Source organism: Meles meles, chromosome 11 (genome assembly GCF_922984935.1).
Source record: "Meles meles chromosome 11, mMelMel3.1 paternal haplotype, whole genome shotgun sequence".
Classification (NCBI taxonomy): Eukaryota; Metazoa; Chordata; class Mammalia; order Carnivora; family Mustelidae; genus Meles; species Meles meles.
The window spans coordinates 22,808,680-22,833,663 of NC_060076.1; the positions used below are offsets into that span (position 1 = coordinate 22,808,680).

The following is a 24,984-nucleotide window of genomic DNA, read 5'->3' on the forward strand; positions in this document are numbered from 1 at the left end:
GAGAGATGTCAGCTGAGGGTGGTTTGGATGGCCATTGAAGACCTGTACTTCCCCTTTCGACAGCACAGGATTTATTGTCATCTCCCATGTAAACGTACCCACTATTACATACGCCCAGAAACGGGTGTTTAGGTTTGACTGGTGACAGAGCAGCAGCAAAGAAGGTTATATATTCTGTCCTGGTACCCCGTAAAACCTCTTTTCTGCTCCCGTAGTCCTTTTACTCTGTGGGAATGCAATGAGACCATTCCTCAGACCATGACCCTAGTCCCTTGCCTTACTCATAGCCCTGTGCTCCTCAACCTTGTAGAAGTTTGGCAGGATGGGTTCAAACCCTCTGGTTTTCTTCCTCCCTTTGTTTGCAATCGGGAGAAGGAAGGCAGCGGGGAGTTTCACCATCCCAGCCAATCACACCCAGAGGTAGCTCCATCCAGAGCTGCTCCCCCTGAAAATTCCTACTCAATCCCACACCATCATCATCCCACCTCCAAGCCTTCCTTCCTCTCTCCAGCTCAACAGTTTCACCACCTTCACTTCCTGCTGTGACGCACCCCGCCCCGCTGCTTCCCAATGCCTCCTAACCTGCCAGACCCAACCTGCAACGCACATCCCAGGATCAACACCTCTGCTCCAGGTTCTACCACCGGTAGAAAAAACCCAAATGCGTGTCCTGGCGCCCTTATAAATATAAGGTCGCCAAGATCAGCCTGCCTCCCCCACCTCCACCGTGACACCAAGCAAGCCTAATTAGTACTCACAACAGCTTTAATTATAACCATTGAGTACTTACTACGTGCCAAGCACTGTCCTAATCACTTTACAAGTACTTCATTGAGTCCTCAAAACACCACCAGCATGAGTTAGAGGCCAGGATGATTCCCACTGTGCAGAAAGGAACACTGAGGCTCGCGGAGGTCAGGACCTGCTCAGGGCCACAACTGCAGCAGCCCCGCCGCAGGTCCACCTGCTGCATAGCCCCTGCCGGCGGCCAAGCCGGTTCCCGGCCGTCTCTCCCGCACGGAACTGCAGTGTCACGCTGGAGCAGCAGTTTCATCGGTCAAGGTAAAAGAACAGGAAGGAAGAGAAGACAACTATCGCGATAAGCTCCAGAAGGGAGGCTGGGGCGCAAAGATACTTCCTGGTCATCGTTACTCAGCACTTTGTGGGGTTTGCAGGATTGGGGGAGCGGGAGTGTGGCGGGCCTTTTCGAGGACTCCAGCCCTACTTAAGCGGCCCCTTCTCGAACGTGGGAGCGCTCCGTGAACGCCGCTGGCCTCTTCCCAGGTGGCCCTGTGGCTCTGACGATGGCCGTCTGCGTCCCCGCTTCCCCCTACCGCGCACAGTGCCCGCGTCCCCGCTTCCCCCTACCGCGCACAGTGCCCGCGTCCCATAGGCCGCTGGGCGACAGGCGCACATCCCGACTCTCAGCCCGGCGCGGGGAGGCGGGGCAGCGGGCTAGGAGGCCAGGGCGCTCCCTAGAGCCCCGCCCAGCGTCCGCGCCAACCCCACCCCCGGGGGCGACTCCGCCCCCAGCCGGCGCCTCGGCGGTTCCGGAAGGCGGGGCCTGGCCCGGGCGCCGGGGCGGGCGCGAGAGGCCCGAGCGGGCGCGCCCCCGCAACACGCACGCCGCGCGCGCCCGCGCGCCCCGCCCCCAGTTGCTATAAAGGGAAGGCGGGCTGAGCGCTCTGCAAGCTCCGTCCCGGCGTTTTGGATCCGCTTTCATCGCTGCTTACGGTCCCTTGTCAGACCCTCAGCCGCCAAAATGGTGAAGCAGATCGAGAGCAAGGTACCCGCTCCCTGGAGAAGGCCCGGGCGCGACGCGCAGACTCAGTGGCTGGGGAGGGCGAGGGCGGGAGGTGGGCAGACGCCTCTCCGCAGCCGGGGGGAATGGGACGCGACGCCTTGGCCCGGGACTGCGGGAAGCTGGGGCCTGGGCGCGCCTGAGGCAGCGGAGCACGCACCGGAGGAAGGGAGGAGAGGGACGAGGGCGCCCTGGAGGGCGGGGTCCGGGTCGGCGGTGCTGCCCGTGTCCAGTGCGCCGGGCGTCCCCCCTCCCCGCCAGCGGCGCCTCCTGCACCCCGGTGCTCGGGAAACCCCCGTTGGCTGAGGGGATGGAGGCTGCTATTCTGGATACAGGCTGGGGAAGGAGATGGAGGGCCCCTCGGTAGAGGCACGGGGTCGCGGGCCGCCACTCCCTCCCGGTGGGCGGTGTGATCACCCACGCTGGGCGGCGTGAGTTTCCTTGAGTGCGTGTCCGGGCCTGAGATCCCAGCTGCCTTCATCAGTGCCCGGCCCCAGAAATGGCGCGTGCTGGCCTCTGCGCAAGGGGGCGGCTCAGGGCTGGAGAACCCCTGGTCTGTCCGAGACGGGCCCCGAGGCCCGAGCGGCCCAGGTGGCCGCGAGGAAGTGAGGCCAGGGCCGCGCCCTCGGGACTCCTCCTCTAGCGGCGCAGGGCGTGTTTCCGGCAGCGCTGGCTTTGGAATGACTCAGTCCCCAAGACTGGGCCCAGGGGCCTCCTTTGCCCTGCCCGTCCGTGATTCACCCACGGTGGGTGGGTTTCGCTGCAGCCAGGAGTGCCCCCGAGGCGGCCGCGCCCGGCTGTGTGCTCGGCGGTCCTGGGGTACCAGGTGGTGGTGGTTCTGCCCTGTTAGGAATGTCCAAGACCGTGTTCCATCTTCGAGAGTTATTGCAAGCCTCCTACCCTCCTGCTCGGGGAAACTCCGAGCCCGACTAAGTGTCTGGTGTATTGCAGCCATTCAAGAGATGTTTGTTAGATGCAGAGTCAGAAAAGCGAGTGGCAGAAATTGATGTTGCTGGAACAGTAGAAGACCCTTGGAGAGCGTTTACCCTGCGGTACCTCCCATCTGTCTTGAATGTCTGGACCTGAGAGATGCTGAGTGGCTTTGGGAATGAAAGTTTCTCTATAATGCTGCCTTATCTTTTGGTTCCTTTAAAAATCAGAAAGCATATATGGTCATTGTAGAAAATTCAGCAAGAGAGCGATCTTCTATTTCCTAGAAGCCACTGCAAAGTAGTTGGATTATTTTATGTATCCTGTTTTGTTCTGAGCTCCCCCCCCTTCCAGTTTAGCCTGAACCCTTTTTATGTAGTTAGAAGCGTTGTAATTATTTCAATATCTGAACACATTCCTGAACATTCAGGCAGTGTTCAGTGCCTCAGTGTATATATTTGTTCATAACCCTTTGTACAGAGTTCAAGCTGTTTCCTCAGGTTAGGGCCCAGTGCAGTGATTGGGTCAAGGTGCGAACCTTTTATTTAGGGTTTGTAAATCCTCAAGAAGCATGTGAGAGTGGTCTTTGACTGCACCCTCCTCGACACTGACATTCTCCGCCTAACTTTGGCCAAATCATTATTAGTAAGAAAAATTGTATCTCCTTTGATTATTAGGGACTCTGAACTCCCTCCGCCATATGTTGATTGACTATTGTAGCTATCTGCTTGTCCTTAAGCAATTTTTTACAAATGACATGTCTTATTATTGTGTGAGCTTTTATATTAAAATTAGCAACCCTGTCATTGGTTGGAGAAGTCATTAATACAGAATTTTATTCCCCCTACTTTTTATTCAGTACCTATTCAGTGACAGGTATCAGTCTGGGTGGGAGGTGTTGTCCAGGGTCTGACCACATCATCAATATAACCTAACAGGTGAGAACCCATAAAGGAGGGAGAAGACTTTGAGTGGTTTATAGTTGTCTATGAAAAGATTCTTACAGTTGTCTCTGAAAAGATTCTTACAGTTGTCTCAGAATCCATACACTACAAACAGAATCTATTGACTCCTGGAACACATCTTTCAGTTTTTCCCTATTTTAGTTGTCATAGTTTTGGCACCCTCCTCCCCTCATCAATGAGAAGATATACAAGGGTGACCAGAAATTGGTGAGGGTATAGGCCGTGAAGACCCTGATCATAGGTGATCTTCAAGATTATGACCCAGGGACATTAATCCAAAGTTAAGCTCAGTTCAGTGTTACTTGTAAATGTTGAGTACACTTTAGATTTCCATTCTGTTGAACTAAACTTGGTGGCGTTGGCTAAGTCAGCTCTTTCTGAGGTGTCATGGTTCAGAGCCACTGGTATCTATTTTAGATAAAGTGTGATAATGGACTGTCAAGGTGATGAGGAAGAAATCAACACATGGTTGTATGTTTCTTAAGAATGGTAGCTGCCCTTATTGAACTCCGACCTATACATGGGCACTCTTGTGCTTGTTAATTACTTTCAGAATGGGTGTGTTTAGGAAAAGAGATACTAGACTCTGTTCTTATCTACCCCAAATACATTGTTCTGTTTTCAGAATATTTAGGTCCATAATGGGGACCTTTATTGATCTTCCTTGTTAGTCTCTGAGTGTTAGACACTGCAGATTGCTTCTTAGATAATCTTCAGCCCTTTTCAAAAGATATCTCCTTTAGGGACGCCTGGGTGGCTCAGTGGGTTAAGCCGCTGCCTTCGGCTCGGGTCATGATCCCAGGGTGCTGGGATCGAGTCCCGCATGGTCTCCTTGCTCAGCAGGGAGCCTGCTTCTCTCTCCACCTCTGCCTGCCTGTGTGCTCTCGCTCTCTCTCTCTCCTTCTCTCTGACAAATAAATAAAATTAAAAAAAAAAAAAAAGATATCTCCTTTAGACAAACTTAAGTGTCAGGAGAAGAGAATTTGTTGTGAAATTTACACATACCTGACTCTCTAACTCTTCAGTTAAGCCAAAAGTTACTGTTGAATGCTTCTCCCTCCCACTCCAAGATTTTTAGGTAGCTTTGCTTGAATTTGATTCAGAATTGTTTGGGAAACCATTGAGCGTGTTTGTATAATATTTTATATTGTAAGTAATCTCACCAGGTGTTTATGGAGGGCCAACCATGTTCACAAAACAATGCATTCATCTGACATTATCATTCTAGATTTTTTTTTTTTTTTCTTGTCTAAACTGGTTCTTGAAGTAAAGAATGGCTGGTTGGACTTTTTTTTTTTAAGATTATATTTATTTATTTATCAGAGAGAGGGCGCACAAGCAAGGGTAACAGCAGGGAGACGGAGAAGAAGGTACCCTGCTGAACAGGGAGCCTGATAGGGGGACTGGATCCCAGGACTCTGGGATCATGACCTGAGCTGAAGGCAGATGCTTAAACGAGTGAGCCACCCAGGCATCCCTAGTTTGACATTTTTTAAAAAATCACAGTAGAGAAGGCTCTGAATTAAATTCATCTGGAGAAACTTGATGGTTTGGAAAAATAATTTCTATAATTCTAACTTGTTCTCGCTCTTCCTCCCTCCCCCTACACCCTCACACACAGATATTTCCCCACACCCCAAGGTGGGATGGGAGCTTGCATCTGAGTAACTAAAAGGTTACAGAAGTCAGGACATGGGAATGCCACTTTTGAATTGTTTCTGCAAAACACATTAGGTAGAAATTAGAAGTCTAGAAAAGTAACTGTATTGCAGAAGAATTCAGTTGTTTTTTTTTTTTTTAATGGCGTTTACTGAATAGGATCTGATATGATTCTTAGCTTTCAAGGGAGGGGAATGTTAGTTTTTAATTAAGCCAGTGTGACCAGCATTTTCCCCTTGAGGGAAAACCCAGACTTCAGCTACAGATACTTACATTTTGGCTGCTCTCTGTTGCCCCAGTTTTGGTAAGCCACTAACTGACTAAACTGTGGTTGAAAAGGAGTCCCTTTTAACTAGAAGGTTAGGTTCCGAGGGTTACGGTATCCAAACCATTGGTAAATTATTCAGGGAGATTGGTGGTAAGGGATTTCTTGAGCATGTCTCACTGGGGGAATTTTATTTGACATATTTGTAATGCAAAATAACACCTAAGGGGAAGGAGAATTCCCCGCGTGGGGAACTAAAGCTACCATTTGTCTCCAGCAAAGGCAGAGTTTTGCGATAAAGGGCAAACAGCAACAATAAACAGTGTGCGCTAGTCTCTGGAAGCCCATCAAGGAGAGTGCACGAATGCTTAATGTCCGCAGTGACCCTCTGAGTGTGAGGGTCTGGAGGAGGTTTATTTTCCTTGATATTTTCAAAGCTTTTGACTTGTTCCATCATAGACAATTTTAATCAAAAAATGTGTTCGCTTTTAAACTTGTTTTCAGTGCAAAATTCCCTGCCTTTGTGACTTCTTCGATTGAAGTGACCCTCTTCATCATTGATAAGCATTTAGGTGCTTGTTTGCCGTAGACCTAAATTTGATGTGGAAACCTAATAGAAATGTCTGTTTTCATTTGCTCAGTTTGAATACAAATGGATGAAGACAGAACTAATGATACACTAGACACATACTTGTTTCATCTTAAGTAACACTACACACTCTAGGACTTTGTTCGAGTAGTTTATTTGGTTCATTTTAGTTTATTAAACTTTTAAAAAGCAGTAACTTTGAATCCTTCTTTGTGTCACATTGTCTCGCATTTGATCAGGACTTGGAGATATCTAACCTCAGCTTTTCTTTTTTTCTTCTTAGTTTGCTTTTCAGGAAGCCTTGAACGGTGCAGGGGATAAACTTGTAGTAGTTGACTTCTCAGCCACGTGGTGTGGGCCTTGCAAAATGATCAAGCCTTTCTTCCATGTGAGTATGAAGCCAGTTGTGTTTTGTTGTTGTTTTGTTTTTTTAAGACTTTATTTATTTGACAGACAGAGATCACAAGTAGACAGAGACACCGGCAGAGGTGGGGGGCGGGGAGCATCCCAGGACCCTGAGATCATGACCTGAGCTGAAGGCAGAGGCTTTAACCCACTGAGCCACCCAGGCGCCCCTACTTAAAATCTTTTAACGTAAATGTAATATTGTAACAACTTAATTTAGTTTTGGCACGTGTGTAGCCCACTGAAGACAACTGTCAGAACTTAATTTGGTTGTCTTAAATGGTTTTTCCATTTCTTCATGTTGAAACACAGACCTTTTTTGAAATTCAGGCCTCAAAAGTTGATGTGCCGAATTCTTTTATGCCAGGAGGAATTTGTGCCGGAGAGACCGTATGTCCTTTGTAGTTACCTGGTCCCTAGTCTGAATTTTTGGATCTTGAAGTAGTAGTTTCTACGTTTATTATTTTCTATTAAAGAAGCTTGAGTATCATGACTTGCCATTACCCAGTTCTGAATTTTTCTGGATTTTTCATTTTAAATTTTGCAGTCCCTCTCTGAGAAGTATTCCAATGTGGTGTTTCTTGAAGTAGACGTGGATGACTGTCAGGTATGTGACTGGAAATCTGGAATACTACTGACCTTTTGACATTGGCCATTTTCTCTGAATTGCAAGTGCTTGTTTACATACATGTCAAGTATATGACAACTACAGTGCCAGCCACAAAAGGTAATTGTGCCAATTATGAGCTTATCCTAGCTACCAGGGTCTATGTATATCGCCTCCTAAAATAAGCATAAAAACAGATGGTTAAAGCTTCTGTACCTTACCAGTCACCTTTCTAAAAACTAATACATTCATTTTAACACTGAGATGCTCAATAAATCGAAATTGAATTTGAATATGATAACTAAATCCGTAGACTTAAAAATTGGGAGACCACTCTTAGGATTCTTTGTGAACTACTGACCTGAGAAGGTGTAAGCACAAGCTCACGCATCTTGCTTGTTTTTAGTCAGTCAGAAAACCCAGTATTTTGAAGAACAAACACCAAGGTGCCTGACAGCAGAGAGTAGGTTGGAGGGAAATTTGAGGGTTGATTTAATTTTACGAACGCTTCTTTGCAACTCTGTGTACCCAGTACTCTTCCACGTGCTTTACAAGTATTGATCATTTAATCCTTGGGGCCATGCCTCCCCCTTTTACAGATAAGATAGGTTGTCCGTGGAGTCACAGTAAGGGGCAGAGTCAGGAGTTAAAATGAGGGCCTCTGGCCTGGCCCTTGCTCGTCAGAGGAAGCTCTGGCACAGGGTGGGTGCAGATCCTGCTCCTGGACCAAGACTTGCTTCCCCTCCAGCCCACTGAACTAGGATAGCCTGTTCACGTTCAAGAACAGCACCTAGAAGTTCTTTACAGATAAGTGGACATTTTTCCCTTAGCCCCGGGAGGCAGGAGGAGTTAGGGTAAGAGGTAGCCCAAAGAGTGCTCACCCAGGTTCCAGGCCTGGCTCTGGGACTTCTGGGACTGGGCTAACCTTAATACTTGCCTCATTAGCCTCCCAGGGTGGCTTGTTCATGGAGCAAAACTTAGAGTGGATAATAAAGGTACAGAGTTTATAAAAGCAGGGCGATGGCAGTACTTTCAAACCTGTGAGGACCTACCATCACCAGATTGTTTTGTCTTAGCACATTTTCTTTTTTCTTTTTTTTTTAATATTTTTTTAAAATTTATTTGACAGAGAGAAATCACAACCAGGCAGAGAGGCAGGCAGAGAGAGAGGAGGAAGCAGGCTCCCTGCGGAGCAGAGAGCCCGATGTGGGGCTCGATCCCAGGACCCTGAGACCATGACCTGAGCTGAAGGCAGCGGCTTTAACCCACTGAGCCACCCAGGCGCCCCATCTTAGCACATTTTCTGATTCCATACTCATGCCTTTCCTGGTGGGGTCGTCTCGTCCTGGCACATGTTTTCCTTGCATACCTTAGAAACTAGCTGTAAGCTTCACGTCTTCTCCAGGAACCTTTCTCCACCCAAACTAGGCTTTCCTTTCATCCGTGTCTCCACGTTGTCCTCTGCCCCCACCCCCCGCATTTATGGTAGTAGAAAGGGAAGGATCCCACACCTAGACTGCCTGCTTTCCTTCCCAGTTCCATCTCAGTGTGAGCCTCCGTAAAACAGCAGTGTTTACCCAGCGTCCTGAAGGAGTTGTCAGGATGACGTGAGATGATCCTTACAAAGTGTCTAGAGTAGTGCCTGCCTATGTTCAGAGAATCTTAACTAGTATTGGTCTTTTTGTCTATCCTTTATCATTACTCTCTCTGAGTTTCTTGAGACCAGAAACTCTGTCTTACTTACCGGGCTGGCATGCAGTAGGTATAGAGTGAGTTTATTTTATAAGGTAAAGTGATTTTCCCAGAGTTTTAAGAAAAAGAGTAGAGAGTCGAGAGCAGGTGCCTGTGAAGAGACTCTTGCTCCCCACCTAAACCTAACTTACAGGCATTTTTTTCTCTGCAGTCACTTGAGCCAGGTCAATATGGTACCTGGAAGGGACTAGAGAGATTGCTGACTAGTCCTGGGACTGTCAGACAGTAAGCAAATCTCTTCAGTTTTTATTGGAAAGGAATAACCTGTGCTCGATGCTGGTTGTGTCCTTTGCTCTGCAGGCAGCTGTGATAACCGCCTTGATTAGCATGCCCACAGAACAGGTGAGGGGCCTGCCGCATAGGAGGCGGGGGCGGGGGGGGGGGGGGGTAGGTCAGGCCAAACAGGTGGACCTATGCACCTTGCCAGACCCTGGACAGGTGTTCTCAGTGTTGGAATCCAAAACCTTGAGGAAGAAGATAGGCAGAGCAAGCAAGGACTTTTGTGGGGCCGAACTCTTCCTTCATATCTGACTAGCATATACACCCTCAAACTTTCTAGACCTTGGAGTGACCCTCTCACAAGTTGAAGACCTTTCACTTTGCCTCTGTATTCTAAAAATCAAGCAACACGCAGTGTTTTACTTTGAATACCTTTAATGATACTGTTACAACACCATCTGAATAGCCTCATCAACCTGTTGTAGAGTTTAAAATTGAACTAATTGCAGAATCCTTTGGTCACATACATGTAACAGTGTCTACCAGCTCCGACTCCCCAGGCCATTGGGAATTATTCTCCTAGCAAATTCTGTCAAAGCAGTTGATTGACAGGCAGTAGTTTTTCCTCATGGAATTTGCAGGTCTTGGTAAAGTCATCCCCTTATTTCAACTCTAAAATAGAGACAAGGGATTAAAAAGTACTTCAGTCACATTTCTGAGAATTAGGTCATATCGTTAATGGATGAATTTTTTAACAAATGGACTAGTCTTTAAATTTTTGTGCAGATAATTCCCTGCTGATGAATTTCAGACTCCCCGTACTTTGTAGTGTCTTTGGCGTCAGCAGTGTGTAATTTTAATAGAAGGCTCTGTAAGCACTTGAACATGAGGAAGTTACCTTTTAGATGTAATAGATTCAAACAAATTTTTCCAGGCCCTGGAAAAATTAGGAGGCATGGGCATAATGTGATACACAAAGAAAATTTTGTATTTCTAGAAAAGTAGGAGTACCAGTCCTTTTGAAAATGACTCTAATACCAATTCTGTATAGGGTGGGATACTTAACTTTGTAAATTAAAACAAGAAACAAAATAATTTAGACCTGATAATTGTGCAACCTTTTAGAACATTGTGTGTTTCTGTTTTGATTAGATGAGTTAATAGAAGCAACAAAAGCAAGTTTAAAGTTACTTTGGCCATCTGGAGTTTTAAGCTAGAAGCCAATGAAACTAAACTTAGGTAAAAAGTAGTCTGAGGAAATTTTAGGGGAGCGAAGGAACAGTCTGTCTTGATTTTAGTGTTACGTGATTGTGCATTTGTCAGAATTCACAGAACTTAAACACTCCCTAAAAAGTGAATTTCATTATATTCTTAAACTTCCAGATTGTTTATAAAGCCAAGGTGGTGGCTTCAGTAGGAGGGGGGCGGCTAGTTTTATTTTTAGGTGAAGAACATGATAAAAATATCTTTACAGTTGAAGTTTTTTGGTGTTTTATTTTTTTTTTAAGATTTTATTTATTTATTTATTTGACAGACAGATGACAAGTAGGCAGAGACTAAGGCAGAGAGAGAGGAGGAAGCAGGCTCCCTGCTGAGCAGAGAGTCCGATGCGGGGCTCGATCCCAGGACCCTGGGGGTCATGACCTGAGCTGAAGGCAGAGGCTTTAACCCACTGAGCCACACAGGCGCCCCTACAGTTGAAGTTTAAGTACAAATACCTTTAGAGTCACTATTAAGAATAGGCAAATTAAAAGTAGTAGTAGTAGAAAGGAAGATGTTGAAAAGTCCATAAAAGTTCTTAGGTAGGTGTACTGTGTTCCTGGATAGTGACTTGGTATTATTAAAACGTCAGTATTCCCCAAGTTTGTCTGATGCAGTGCCAACCTGACATTTGGGGCCATTGATTGACATTCTGAAATAATATAGTCAGGAAAGTCCAGGAAAGTGTTTATAAAAACAATCATTAACTGGGAGAGAAGTTGTGGGGGATGAGAAAGGTCAAGCCCCATAAAAATAGTGTATTAGCTGCATTTACTAACACAGGGTGGTCTTGTAACAGAGTAGGCAGGTATACCCATGGAATAGACTAGAAAATTAAAAAAAAAAAAGATTTAAGTGTGTATTGATCATTAACTATTTGGGGTTAACGTGCTGCAGCTCTGCCTCATTCTTCAGACGTCTTCTAGGTTTTACTTGGGTATAAACAAAAATCCTAGAAAATATTGAACATACTTAGCGAAGTGCTGGACGTTGTTAAGCACGTTAACCACTCTGGTTCTTGTAGTTTCAGGAACTTAACTATTTTCCTCTCTTACCACTGAGGAAATGGGCCTGGAAAAGTCCTGTCACAGAACAGAAGTCTGATGCGTAACCTAAAGCCCATGTTTTTAACGAATGGGGTAGAGAAGGGCTGATGGCAAAATCATGATCAATACTGACTAGTCAATACACTTTCAAATTCAGAGGTCATTTTAATATGTATCTGGAGCTTTTAAAAGGAACATGTTCTTTTTCTTAGCAATTGTACTTCCAGCGGGGGTGACCAGAGTGGATGCAGAGATGTTTGTATAGGCAGATGCAAGTGTTGGCTTGAAGCAAAAATCAAAGCCTTTTACATATTGACCAAGGATTAGTTCCACGGACGCCATGTTGATAGGACCATAAGAACTGTGTACTTTCTTGTGGGGCAATGTCCACCGTAGGTACGTTATACTGTATGTGTGCCCTGCACACAGCATAGGTTTGATAAAGAAAAGCATTTAGATACAAGAGTAACATGTTTGTAGTAGCTAGTTGAGGAGGAATGGTTTTCCTCTTCCAGTTTTTCTACAGTAAAGGTGGATTATACTTATGCAAATAAAAATGATCTTCCTTAATAAGCTTAGCAATATCACATTAAGGTTTTGTCCTAGGATATGTCAGAGAATTTATTCATAAGGATGTTCATAAATTGCAAGTAACAAAGCCTCACTTTGGGAAATTAAGGTTTAGAATCCCAGATCCCTTTAAAAGAAACAAAACAGCAAACCCCTTTTATACCCAATGAAAGAAAACTCAACTCTTTAAAAATTCACTGCATAAAGATTTGACAGTAATTTTTAGAAGTATTTTAAAAGTCTTGTTCATACTCTCCTCTCTCAAAGCACGGGCACCACTTCTGAGCATTCATCTTTTTTCCAGTTTTAGGATTTTGTTGTAAATTAAGCAGTTGTGCCCAGGTCGGAATGCTGAGCTTCTGGGTAGGTGAGGGGTAAGGCATCTGGAATCTGAGAACATTGATAATCACCTTCATTGACTGGGAGGAGACCCGTATCTTCTGCTGATAAAGCTTTCTCATCAGGAAGTTGTGATGGCTGTCCAGGTTCTGTTTTACCTGCCTTTGTGTGTGATGCAGCTCAGTCATGCCCCCGGGGGTTTCTGATTGGAAGTTGGGAAGAGGATGGCTCATCCTTTCCAGGTGGCTGCCCTTGTTCCGTAAATGTAAAATGAACACCCAGCTCCTATGAGGCTCTGCCAACTGCCTGCATGAGAGGTGATTTCCAACCAGTGGCTTCCATGTGCACCAGAGAGGGAAGGGGCCGAGGCAAACAGCTGTTCTCAGCACTGTGAGGGGTGAGCCTGGTGTTCCTAAATATTCAAGTTCAAAAGGTAGCTGCTGTTGCAACCAATGCAGAGTTTTGCTTTAAGCTCTTACATGAGCCAAGCAGTGTATCTGGACACTGATATGGCCCCCTAGACTAGACTACCAGTTTTCAATCTTTTACCTAAGCCAGTCCCCTGCTCCCCTTCTAACTTGTCGTCTTCTGATTTCCTGAATCCTCATCCACAGTCCTTCTGGAGCCTGGTCATGGGCAGTTCATAGTCTCCCTGTCAAGTGTTCACCCCATTTTCAATCTTGGATGTTCTTGCCCAAGGGAATTACTGGAATTGTAGAATCTTCATGGTGGGGGTCACTTCCCAGGCATTCAGAGCCTGTTAGCCATTTTTATTCCAGTCATCACTGTCCTTGTGCCTCTTCGTCAGCCAGCATGTAGAGGAAGAGTGAAGGTTATCTGGAAGGAATTCCTCTAACAGTAGTGCTCACTCTCCTTCTTGCCCAAACTACCAGCAAAGCAAATTTATAAAGCTATAAAACTCCCCTTTTTTTTTTCTCCCCAGTCTCGGTGGAGGAGATGAACTTGGGCTGGCATGCTGCCATTACTAGGGGCTCAGACGCCCCCCCCTTTTTTTTTCAGTCCTGTGCCCTCCCGAATACTAAGCTAGAAATCACGACACCTTCCTTTCCTCAGTAGGCTCTTTGGTTTTTGTGATCTGGTTCTCAGAATTCAGCCTCCTTGGTTGTCGTCCCTCACTGCTTTTGGGTTTGCCTTTCTTTCCCAAGCGTCTTGAGGACCAGGCAGACATCCCTAATGGATCTCTTGATCCAAAACTCTTGTCCAAATCAAACCACTTTATGGGGTATTTACCTCAGCCCTTGTATAAACAAAGTATTGAGGGGGACAAGTGGTGTTAGAAGTTTTCCTGTGGTATTCCAGTTACAGAATTAGGGAATGTTTGATACTTCAGGGACCTTAGTTCACGATGTGCAGCCAGATATAAGAACCTACAAGTAAAAGTTTAGTTAAAAGCAGAAAGAAATGGTGTAGAGCTTTGTCTGGGTTACTAGGCCTTTGTTCTAGAAGAGTTCTTTGGTGAGTAAATTATTGGTCCTCTTGCTAAGGCTGTGTTTTAGTTTGTTTGTTTGTTTGTTTTTTTTTAAGATTTTATTTATTTACTTGACAGAAAGAGGTCACAAGTAGGCAGAGAGTCAGGCAGAGAGAGAGAGGGAAGCAGGCCCCCCGCTGAGCAGAGAGCCCGATGCGGGACTCGATCCCAGGACCCTGAGATCATGACCTGAGCCGAAGGCAGCGGCTTAACCCACTGAGCCACCCAGGCGCCCTGTGTTTTAGTTTTTTTGACCATCAGCTGTGGACTCCACTACCAGAAGAAGATTGGGAAAAACTAGGAGCAAAGAAGAGCAGTACTAATTCCGAGGAATAGTTAAGATTCTAGTCCTGAGTGTAGTTACAGAAGGATCTGTTATTGCTTCTTTATAGTTGAAATAGCCAAGATATAATTGGGTTAAACAACTCACTGGGTCATTGTATGTATCTGATGCATTCTGCTTGTTGGTGGCCCCTCCAGAGGGGGGTGCCTATTAATTTGCATTGAGAATATAACCAGTTTGCCTCTTCTGCTGCCATTTCATTCAGTCCGTCAGTTTTCATATGCTTCAAAAATATTCTAGTGCTGACTTTTGAGGTATATAACAGCAGAAATAGTCTAGTTAGAGATTACTTCTGTCAAAGCTCAACACTCAGTCTTGGTTCTTATCCTTCCCTCTCCCTCCACAGGATGTCGCCTCAGAGTGTGAAGTCAAATGCATGCCGACCTTCCAGTTTTTTAAAAAGGGACAGAAGGTAGGTCTATCGGACCTTCTATCCAGCTGGCCAATAGGAAAACATAGAATAAATTAAGACACCGAAGGGACTTAGCCCTTCACATGGAAAAGCCTGTCCCCATTTACTGCTTTTAATAATATTTAAATAGATCATTCTTCATCAAATACATGCTGTGACATCTAATTGAAAATCGATCTTTGTTAGAACTAGTCACTAATCCCATGATTGGTGCTTTATATTTTTTTAAGTACATTGAATTTTGAGAGAGAGATTTTATCTGTCTTAAACACAAACTGGGGAGAACTTGTTTTTAACCTAAAATGCGTAGCTCTGGCTTATAACCAGTTCCTTCAAGTAAGATTACACTCCCTCTCCCTTCCCTCTTATTCCCCTGTTCTGTGACAGCTTAGTCACAAAACTACATCTAACCACAATTCAATATTTTCTTAACAGGTGGGTGAATTTTCTGGAGCTAATAAGGAAAAACTTGAAGCCACCATAAATGAATTAATCTAATTATGTTTTCTGAAAACATAACCAGCCCTTGGCTGTTGAAAACTTGTAATTTTTTTTTATTTACAAAAAGGAAAGATCAAGTACGAAGACTCTATACCCAGCTGCCATCTGATTATAAGTGATAATAAAATATTAATTCTACCCTTTTTAAAACTGTCTGGTGTCTTTGAATAGCTTTCAGAATAAATGAAATGTGGCTTTTAGATGACATTTAGCATCTTAATTTCATATACTGTTGATAACTCTTTAGTGACCTTCTTGGCCGCTGATTCAGATTAAAAATCTTTTGGGGGGCAATGCAGATAACAAGGTAGTATGTTATAATTGTTTGACTCCTCTGAGCAGAGAGAATCATGTTCTCCATTCATGCAGGTAGATCTGCTGTCTGAATGACCCTCAGACCAAAACTAAGGTCCGTCTGTGAAGGAATTTTCTCTGGTTTGAGATTCTAGTCTCAAACGTCAGAACGAGTTGCTGTTTTGCCAGTGGAAACAGAGTCCTGTTCTGTCCGTTGGCAGATCTTCACGGTTAGCTACAAGGGAGTTCTGCAAACATTGCCATGGGAACTATCAAACTGGTTTTGTAGACCAGATAGACATACTAACTTAAGTGGCAAACAGTGTGGAAGTTACTGGTCATTTCATTAAAGAACACTAAGGGTTTCATAGATCAGTGTTACAGACTAGAGAGCCTAGAAATAAGCCCACACGTGTGTTCGGTCTGTGACTAAAGAGACAAGACTGCAATGGAGAAGAGTCTCCAGTAAATGGTATTGGGAAGATTGGACAGATACTGCAAGACATGAAACTGGGCCACTTTCTTACACCATATACAAAGACCTAAATGTGAGAGACCCGAAAGTATAAAACTAGTACTCAGATATCAGCCCCAGCAACATTTTTCTAGATGTGTCTCAGACAAGGGAAAAGAAAAGCAAAAATAAACCTTTGTGACTATATCAAACTAAAAAGCTTTTGCACAGGGAAGGAAACCAACAGATGGCAATCTACTGAATGGGAGAAAATCATGCAAATATTATGTCCAATAAGGGGTTGATAATCCAAAATATAAAGAATTTATACAACACCAAAATAATAGGACTTCAAAAATGGACAGAATCTGGGGTGCCTGGGTGGCTCAGTGGGTTAAAGCCTCTGCCTTCGGCTCAGGTCATGATCTCGGGGTCCTGGGATCGAGCCCCACAACGGGCTGTCCGCTCAGCGGGGAGCCTGCTTCTCCCTGCCTCTCTGCCTACTTGTGATCTCTGTCAAAGAAATAAAATCTTTTTTAAAAAATGGACAGAATCTGAATAGACATTTTTCCAAAGAGAACATACAGATTGGCCAAAACACGAAAAGATGCACCAACATCACTCATCATCAGAAATGCAAATCAAAACCACAATGAGATGCTGCCTCACACCTGTCAGAATGGCTACAGTGAAAAAGTAACAAATGTTGACAAGGATGTGGAGAAAAAGGAACCCTTGTGCATTGGTGGTGGTGAATGTTAACTGATGCAGCCACTGTGGAAAACTGGAGTTTCTTCTAAAAATCTGAAAGCACATAATCCAGTAATTCTACTACTGGGTATTTACCCATCGATAAAACCAAACACTGATTCAAAAAGATACACGCAGGGGCATCTGGGTGGCTCAGTGGTTAAGCCTCTGCCTTCGGCTCAGGTCATGATCTCAGGGTCCTGGGATCAAGCCCTGCATTGGGCTCTCTGCTCAGTGGGGAGCCTTCTTCCCCCTCTCTCTCTCTGCCTTCTGCTCTGCCTACTTGTGACCTCTCTGTGTCAAATAAATAAAATCTTAAAAAAAAAAAAAAAGACACGCACCTATGTGTTTGTTGCAGCATTATTTTCAATAGCCAAGATAAGGAAGCACCCAAGTGTTCAGGGATGGATAGATGACTAGATAGAGATATGGTACATGTATATATACACAATGGAGGATTAGTCATTAAAGATGAGGTCTTGGGGGGCGCCTGGGTGGCTCAGTGGATTAAGCTGCTGCCTTCGGCTCAGGTCGTGATCTCAGGGTCCTGGGATCGAGCCCCGCATCGGGCTCTCTGCTCCGCAGGGAGCCTGCTTCCTCCTCTCTCTCTGCCTGCCTCTCTGCCTACCTCTCTGCCTACTTGCGATCTCTCTCTGTCAAATAAATAAATAAAATCTTTAAAAAAAAAAAAAAAAGATGAGGTCTTGGGACACCTGGGTGGCTCAGCTAGTTAAGCCGCTGCCTTTGGCTCAGGTCATGATCCCAGGGTCCTGGGATCAAGTCCCATATCAGGTTCCTTGCTCAGCAGGGAGCCTGCTTCTCTCTCTGCCTCTGCCTGCCACTCTGCCTGCTTGTGGGCTCACTCTCTCTCTGACAGATAAAATCTTTTTTAAAAAATGAGGTCTTGCCATTTGCAACATGGATAGAGACTATTATGCAAAATGTAATAAGACAAAGACCAGGGGCCCCTGGGTGGCTCAGTGGGTTAAAGCCTCTGCCTTCGGTTCAGGTCATGATCCCAGGGTCCTGGGATTGAGCCCCGCATCGGGCTCTCTGCTCCGCAGGGAGCCTGCTTCCTCCTCTCTCTCTGCCTTCCTCTCTGCCTAGTTGTGATTTCTCTCTGTCAAAATAAATATTTAAGAAAAAAAAAAAAAAAGACAAAGACCATACCATAGGACTTCCCTTATGTGTGGAATCTAAACAAAAATGAGCAAACAAGCAGAATAAGACCTGTAAATACAGAAAACTGGTCGTTGCCAGGTCGGGGGGGGAGGGGTGGAGAGGTTGAGAGGTAGATGGGCAAAATGGGTGAAGGGGAGTGAGCCACAAATCTCTGGAATGAGTAAGTCACAAGGATAAAAGGAACCGCACAGGGAATATCATCAGTGATACCGTGATAGTGTCATATGATGACAGATGGTAACCACACTCGTGAGCATAGAATATATAGATTTGTCACTGTTGTACGTTCGAAATTAGTGGAACGTCGTGTGTCAACTATATTTGTTTTTAAATTTTTTTCAATGGAAAAATCAAACCCAGAGTGTAAAAAACAAAATGGTGTTTTTTTGTTCTAGACACAGCAAAGGGCTAGAGGCATAAGAAACACTTCTTAAATTTGTATAATGAAAATCATAGAATGAATCATATGCCATGCACCATCCTTATGCTAATTTCTACAGTAATCCTAGGAGAGAGGTACCGTGATCCCCATTTTCCCAGTGGAGAAATAGGCCAAGACATTAATTCTCCAGTATCGTACCCATCAGCACACCATCAGAGATTTGAACCAAGGGAGTCTGGAGCCCACACACATACTCTCCACCACTGTACTGCCTCTCAGCTGAAAATCTTAACAACCAGTGAAACAATGAGCCCTTACCTAGGTTCTTTCCTCATCTAAGATTGGGATGCTGAACTTATAGAAGATCTCTCAAAATAAGTGTCTATTCTGTGCTAGACAGGACAACAGCTGTGAATAAGACCCCCTTCCCATAGAGATTGTATTCTAGAAATGAAGGAAAACTAGTGAATAGTAGACTATTATATCCTCGGAGGCCAAAACAAATGGGCACGGTAATGAGAATAGGGGAACTTGCCTTGGATGGAGTGGTTGAGTGGACTAAGCTGTGAGATCTGATGAGTGAAAAGGACTCCAACATACAAAGAGCCAAGGAACCCACCATAGCAGAGAGAGTGGCACAAAGGCCCTGAGTCAAGAAAAAGGTTGGTGTAGCAGAACCACCACTAAATAAAGCTGGATAGAGGGGCAGGACCCAGTAATCTGAGGTCTTCCTTATAGGTACAAAAGGAAGCCATTGTAGGGTAAGTCAGAGATACTGCGCTCTGATAAGAGTCTATGTTGGTGCTGTATACGAAAGTGGGCTGGGGAAGGAGACTTAAGAACCGGAAAACAAGTTAGTTTTTGCATTTACGTAGGCCAGAGATAATGATGGTGGTGATTAGGGGATGGTGGGCAGGTGTAAGGATGGGACCCATGTGTATGGGCTCAGTAATATTTAGGAGAGAGAATCCAAGGACTCGTGGGAGTAGGATTTTAGAGTAAATCCCCAAATTTTTGGCTTGATCAACTGAGGGTCTGGGGTACCATGTAATGAGAGAAGGATTGGCAGAAATAGGTCAGGTTCTCCATAGACATGTTAAGAGAGGCTTCACTGGTGTGAATTCAGTCCCTACAGACTGTGGGATATTAGTGTAGAACTCAAGGGACAGGTCTGGCCTGGCACAGGAATTTGAAAGACATGGCCATGCCTCAATGACCTGTGTGTCTGGCTGGCTCTTAAGAACATGAATCTAGAGGATCACCCAGGAAGGTGACCTGGAACGAAGAGGGCTCAAGATAGCCTGAAAAACTCCCAATATTTAGAGACCAAGTAGAGCAGGAACCAAGAATACATACTTCATGGTTTTTCTCCTTCTCGCTTGGCCACCCATAAGGGGGTTTTATCCCAAAAGCAAAGAGATTAAAAAAAAAAAAAAAAAAGCATGTCAACTATCAAATGCTAAAAAAAAAAATGCTGACAAGCTAAGAAATAGAGGAAAACAAAAAAGAAGTGGTGATTGTGACAAAATAAATAAATCCTATGGAAAGTTAGGGATGGAAGCCAGACTGGTGAGAAATGAAGCGTTATCAGAAATAACACTATTCAGTGTAAAGAAGAATGTCTAAGGATGATTGTTATAGGATTGTTTATAGCAACGCAAAATGGGATCTGTCTATAGCAGAATAGGATAAATCCTTTCAAAGTAACAAATAAGGAGCTGTGGATACTGAAACAAGAAAAAATACGAAATCAGAGGGAAAAAAAGTTATAGAACAATATTAATACAGAACAGGATTCCATCTGTATAAAACAGGAGGCATGCTGCCTATCTCTATAGGTAAACCTGCATGTAAATTAATAGGAATAGATCTCCAAGTAAATGTTTTTTTCTCTTAAGATTTTATTTATTTGACAGACAGAGAGAGAGAGAGGACAAGCAGGGCGAACAGCAGAGGGAAAGGGAGAAACAGGCTCTCCGCCTAGCAGGGAGTCCAACACGGGACTTTATCTAAGAACTCTGGGATCATGACCTGAGCCAAAGGCAGATGTTAATTGACTGAGCCACCCTCAAGTACCCCTGAGGAAATATTTCCAACTGATTACTGCAGTGACTTCTGGAGAAGGAGAACAGGTAGAGATTGATGCTTTTTTTAGTTTTATTTATAAATGTTTGGATGTATCATAACAAGAATGTGTTATGCATTACTTTAAAAAAAATTAAGTGAATGGGGCTCCTGGGTGGTGCTATTGAGCTTCCAACCCTTGATTTCATCTCAAGTTATAATCTCAGGGTCATGATATTGAGCCCCATGTCGGCTCCATGTTTAATGTAGAGGCTGCTGAGGACTCCTCTCTTCCTTTTCCCCTGCTCCTACCCTCTGCACTCTCCTGCTCTCTCAAATACATCAATCTAAAAAAAAAAATTAAGTGAATAGGATATAAGGAAAAGGAAGCAGAATTTGTAGAACTTATGAGAAATCTTGTCCTAAAGTAGAGCTGACAGGTGGGCTTAATAAAGACTTTGTGTTTTTCAGAGAGCAGGTTTGCTAGCATGCAAATGGAAATGTACAGAGGTAGAGACTGATTTTGTAGGAAAAAGGGATACATGAAGAAAAGAATTCCTTACGTAGTCAAGAAAGAATGGAATTTGGAGTATGATGGAAGAGACCAGTCTTGGATTGGAGGAAAGTCATTTCCTCCACCATAACCAGAAGAATAAAGATGGGTACATGAGCACTAGATATGTAAAACAAATTTTAACAGACCTAAAGAGGAATAGAGAGTCATAAAATAGTAGGGGACCTCAATTACCTACTTATATCAGTGCATAAAACATCCAGACAAAAAAAAATCTAAGGAAACATTGGCCTCAAACACCACATTAGACCAGATGGCTGTAACAAATGATATAGCCCATTTCACCCAAAAGCAACAAAATAAACATTCTTCTCAAGCACGCATGGAACATTCTCCAGAATAGAACAGGTTAGGTCACAAAACAAGTCTTAAATTTGAGAAGATTGAAATCCTATCAAGCACTCTCTCCCAACTACATTGGTATGAAGCTAGAAATCAACTATGAGAAGAAAACTAGAAAATTCACAAATATGTAGCTATTAAACATCATGCTATTGAACTGAGGGAAGTCAGTCAATGAAGTCAGAATCCATTGAGACAAATGAAAATGGACTACAAACCAAAACTCATGGGACACAGCAAAAGCAATTCTAAGAGGAAAGTTCATAGTGCTAAATGCTTACCTCAAGAAACAAAAATCTCCATTTAAATTTACAACCTCAAGGAACCAGAAGAATGAAGCCCACTACCTTAGAATAAACTTAATCAAGGAGGTAAAAGACCTGTACTATAAAACAATCATGAAAAAAATTGAAGCTTATACAATCAAATGGAAAGATATTCCATGCTCATACGTTGGAAGCACTAATATTGTTAAAATGTCCATACTACCCAAAAGCTATCTAGATCCAGTGCAATCCATATCAAAAAGCCAGTAGCAATTTTTACAGAACCAGAAAAAAATACTAAAATTTGAATGGAACTATAAAAGACCCTGATTAGCCAAAACACTTTTTTTTTTTTAAAGATTTTATTTATTTATTTGACAGAGAGAGATCACAAGTAGGCAGAGAGGCAGGCAGAGAGAGTGAGAGGGAAGCAGGCTCCCTGCCGAGCAGAGAACCCGATGCGGGACTCAATCCCAGGACCCTGAGATCAGGGCCTGAGCCGAAGGCAGCGGCTTAAACCACTGAGCCACCCAGGCGCCCCTAGCCAAAACACTCTTAAGAAAAACAAAGCGGGTAGTAGTACAATCACAGATCTCAACATATCCTACAAAGCTCTAATAAAACAGTATGGAACCCACACAAAAATAAACTCATAGTCAATGCAACAGAATAGAGAGCCTAGAAATAAACCCACACTTACATGGTCAATTAACCCACAACCAAGGGGGGCAAGAATATACAAAGAGGAAGAGACAGTCTCTTCATAAATGGTGCTGGGAAAACTGGACAGCTACACGCAAAAGAAACTAACCCACTTTTCACACCATGCACAAAAATCAACGTGAGATCTGAAAACATGAAACTAGAATATTGGCGGTAATCTGACATTGGCCATCACAACATTTTTCTAAATAGTCATTCTCAGTCAAAGGAAACAAAAGCAAAAATGAACTTTTCGGATTATACCAAACTATTGGGATTACACAGCAAAGAAAACCAACAAAATGGAAAGGCAACCTACTAAATAGAAGATACTTTCAAATGATCTGATAAGGGGTTAATATCCAAAATATAAAATACACAACACCCCAAAAATCTGATTTCAGTTGAGCATCCAACTCTTGATTTCAGCTCAGGTCATGATCTCAATGTCCTGGGATCAAGCCCCATGTTGGACTCTGTGCTCAGTGTGGAGTCTGCTGGAAATTCTCCCTCTGCCTCTGCCCATCACCGTGCTCTCTAAAATAAAATCTTTTTCCCCCCTTATTTTATTTTATATTTCTTTTCAATGCTGGAACAATGAATGTTCCAGCATTCATTGTATTTAAAAAAAAGGGGGGGGCAGGGAATCTGAATAGACATTTTGTCAAAGAAGTTATATAGATAGCCAAGAGACACATAAAAAGATACTCTTTATTCATCATCAGGGAAATGCAAATCAAAACAACAATGAGATAAATCATGTTAAACCTGTCACAATGGCTATAATACCAAAGACAAGAGATAGCAAGTGTTGGTGAGGCAATGGAGAAGAGGGAACTTTTTTTTTTTTTTAAGATTTTATTTATTTATTTGACAGAGAGAGATCACAAGCAGACAGAGAGGCAGGCAGAGAGAGAGAGAGGGAAGCAGGCTCCCCGCCAAGCAGAGAGCCCAATGCGGGACTCGATCTCAGGACCCCGAGATCATGACCCGAGCCAAAGGCAGCGGCTTAACCCACTGTGCACTGTTGGTGAGAGTGTAAATTGGTATTGTCACTGTGGAAGATATATGGAATCTCCTCAAAAAGATAGAAATAGCATACAACCAAATAATTCCACTACTGGATATTTACCCCAAAAGACTAATTTGAAAAGATAGATGCACTCATGTTTTTTGAATAGTTACAACAGCCAAGATGGGGAGACAACCCAAGTGTCCATCAATAGATGGATGGATAAAGAAAACAAGATCATGTGTGTGTGTGTTTAGTGGTTATACAACCTGTGGCTCACCATGAATACATGTGATATATATACACATACACATACATGTATACATACACGAAATAGCTTACTCAGCAGACCCCCCCCCCCAAAAAGTGATCTTGCCATTTGCAGCATGGACTGACCTAGAGGGTATTATGCTAAGTGAAATAGGTCAGAGAAAGACAAATACTGTATCATCTCACTTTTATGTAGAATCCAGAAAAACGAGAAACCAAAAAGCAGAAACAGAGCCATAAATACTGAACAAATTGGTGATAGCCAGAGGTGAGGGAGTTGGGGGTGGGGGAAGGATGCACAAAAATGGGTGAAGGTAGTGGGAGTTACAGGCCTCCAGTTATAAACATGAATAAATCCTGGGAATAAAAGGTACAGCACAGTGAATATAGTCAATTGTATTGTAATCGCATTGCATGGTGACACATGGTAGCTACACTTGTGGTGAGCTCAGCATAACGTATAGTTGTCGAGCTATATATGATGCTGTACACTTGAAATTAATGTAACTGTGCGTCATCTACACTTCAACAAACAAATGCTTCGATGAAGGGGGGGGAGGGGGAAAAAAAAGGAAGCCTAAAACTTAGAAGAAATAACAAATATCAGAGCCCAAACAAATGAAACAGGGACTACAAGACAATAGAACAGATCAATGAAACCAAGAACTGGTTCTTTGAAAAGGTAAACAAGATAGACAAACCTTTAGATGAACTCAAGGACAAAAAAAGAGAGGAGACTTGAAAAAGAAATGAAAGATGTTACAACTGATAACACAGAAATACAAAAGATCTTAAGCAGCTATTGTTAACATATGCCAACAAGTTGGACAATGTAGAAGAATGGGTAAGTTCCTAGGAACATACAACCTTCCAAAACTAAATCATGAAGAAATAGAAAATCTGAACAGACTGATTGCTAGTAAGGAGTAAACGCAAATCTCTCAACAACAAATAAATTGCTACATGCCCTGATGGCTTCACCAGTGAATTCTGTCAAACATTTGAAGAATACTTGTCCTTCTAAAACTCTTCAGGAAAAAAAAAGAAAGAAAGAAAGAAAAAGAAAAAAGAGAGATAATAGGCCAATATTCCTCATGAACACAGATGCAAAAACCTGAAGTATTAGTAAACTGATTTCAACAATACAATTAAAGGATCATATACCACAAATCAAAGGATCATAGGGCACCTGGGTGACTCGGTCATTAAGCGTCTGCCTTCAGCTCAGGTCATGATCCCAGGGTCCTGGGATCAAGCCCCGCCTCAGGCTCCCTGCTCAGCAGGAAGCCTGCTTCTCCCTCTCCCACTTCCCCTGCTGTGTGCCCTCTCTTACTGTGTCTCTCACTGTCAAATAAATAAAATCTTAAAACAAAACAAAACAAAAATTAAAGGATCATATACCATGACCAAGTGGGATTTATTCCAGGGATAAATCCCGGTTCAGAGTCCAGAAAGGTCAATTAACGTTGTACACTACATTAATAAAATGAAGGAGAAACATTACATGATTATACCAATAGATGTCAGAAAGCATGACAAA

The 24,984-nt window shown here is 43.6% G+C and overlaps 1 protein-coding gene and 1 long non-coding RNA gene across 2 annotated transcripts in view; one reads left to right on the forward strand and one right to left on the reverse strand.

The window, feature by feature from the left end:
- The first annotated feature begins 1,629 nt into the window (after positions 1–1,629).
- Positions 1,630–15,302, forward strand: TXN (thioredoxin). Its single transcript, XM_046023496.1, has 5 exons — positions 1,630–1,786; positions 6,493–6,597; positions 7,162–7,221; positions 14,586–14,651; positions 15,087–15,302. The coding sequence occupies exons 1-5, from the start codon at positions 1,763–1,765 to the stop codon at positions 15,147–15,149; spliced, it is 318 nt and encodes a 105-aa protein (XP_045879452.1). The 5' UTR covers positions 1,630–1,762; the 3' UTR covers positions 15,150–15,302.
- LOC123953337 overlaps positions 8,474–24,984 on the reverse strand; it is a 39,192-nt gene continuing 22,681 nt past the window's right edge. The window contains exon 3 of the long non-coding RNA XR_006820862.1: positions 8,474–9,864. This is a non-coding gene — a long non-coding RNA (uncharacterized LOC123953337). The remainder of the gene's footprint in view (positions 9,865–24,984) is intronic.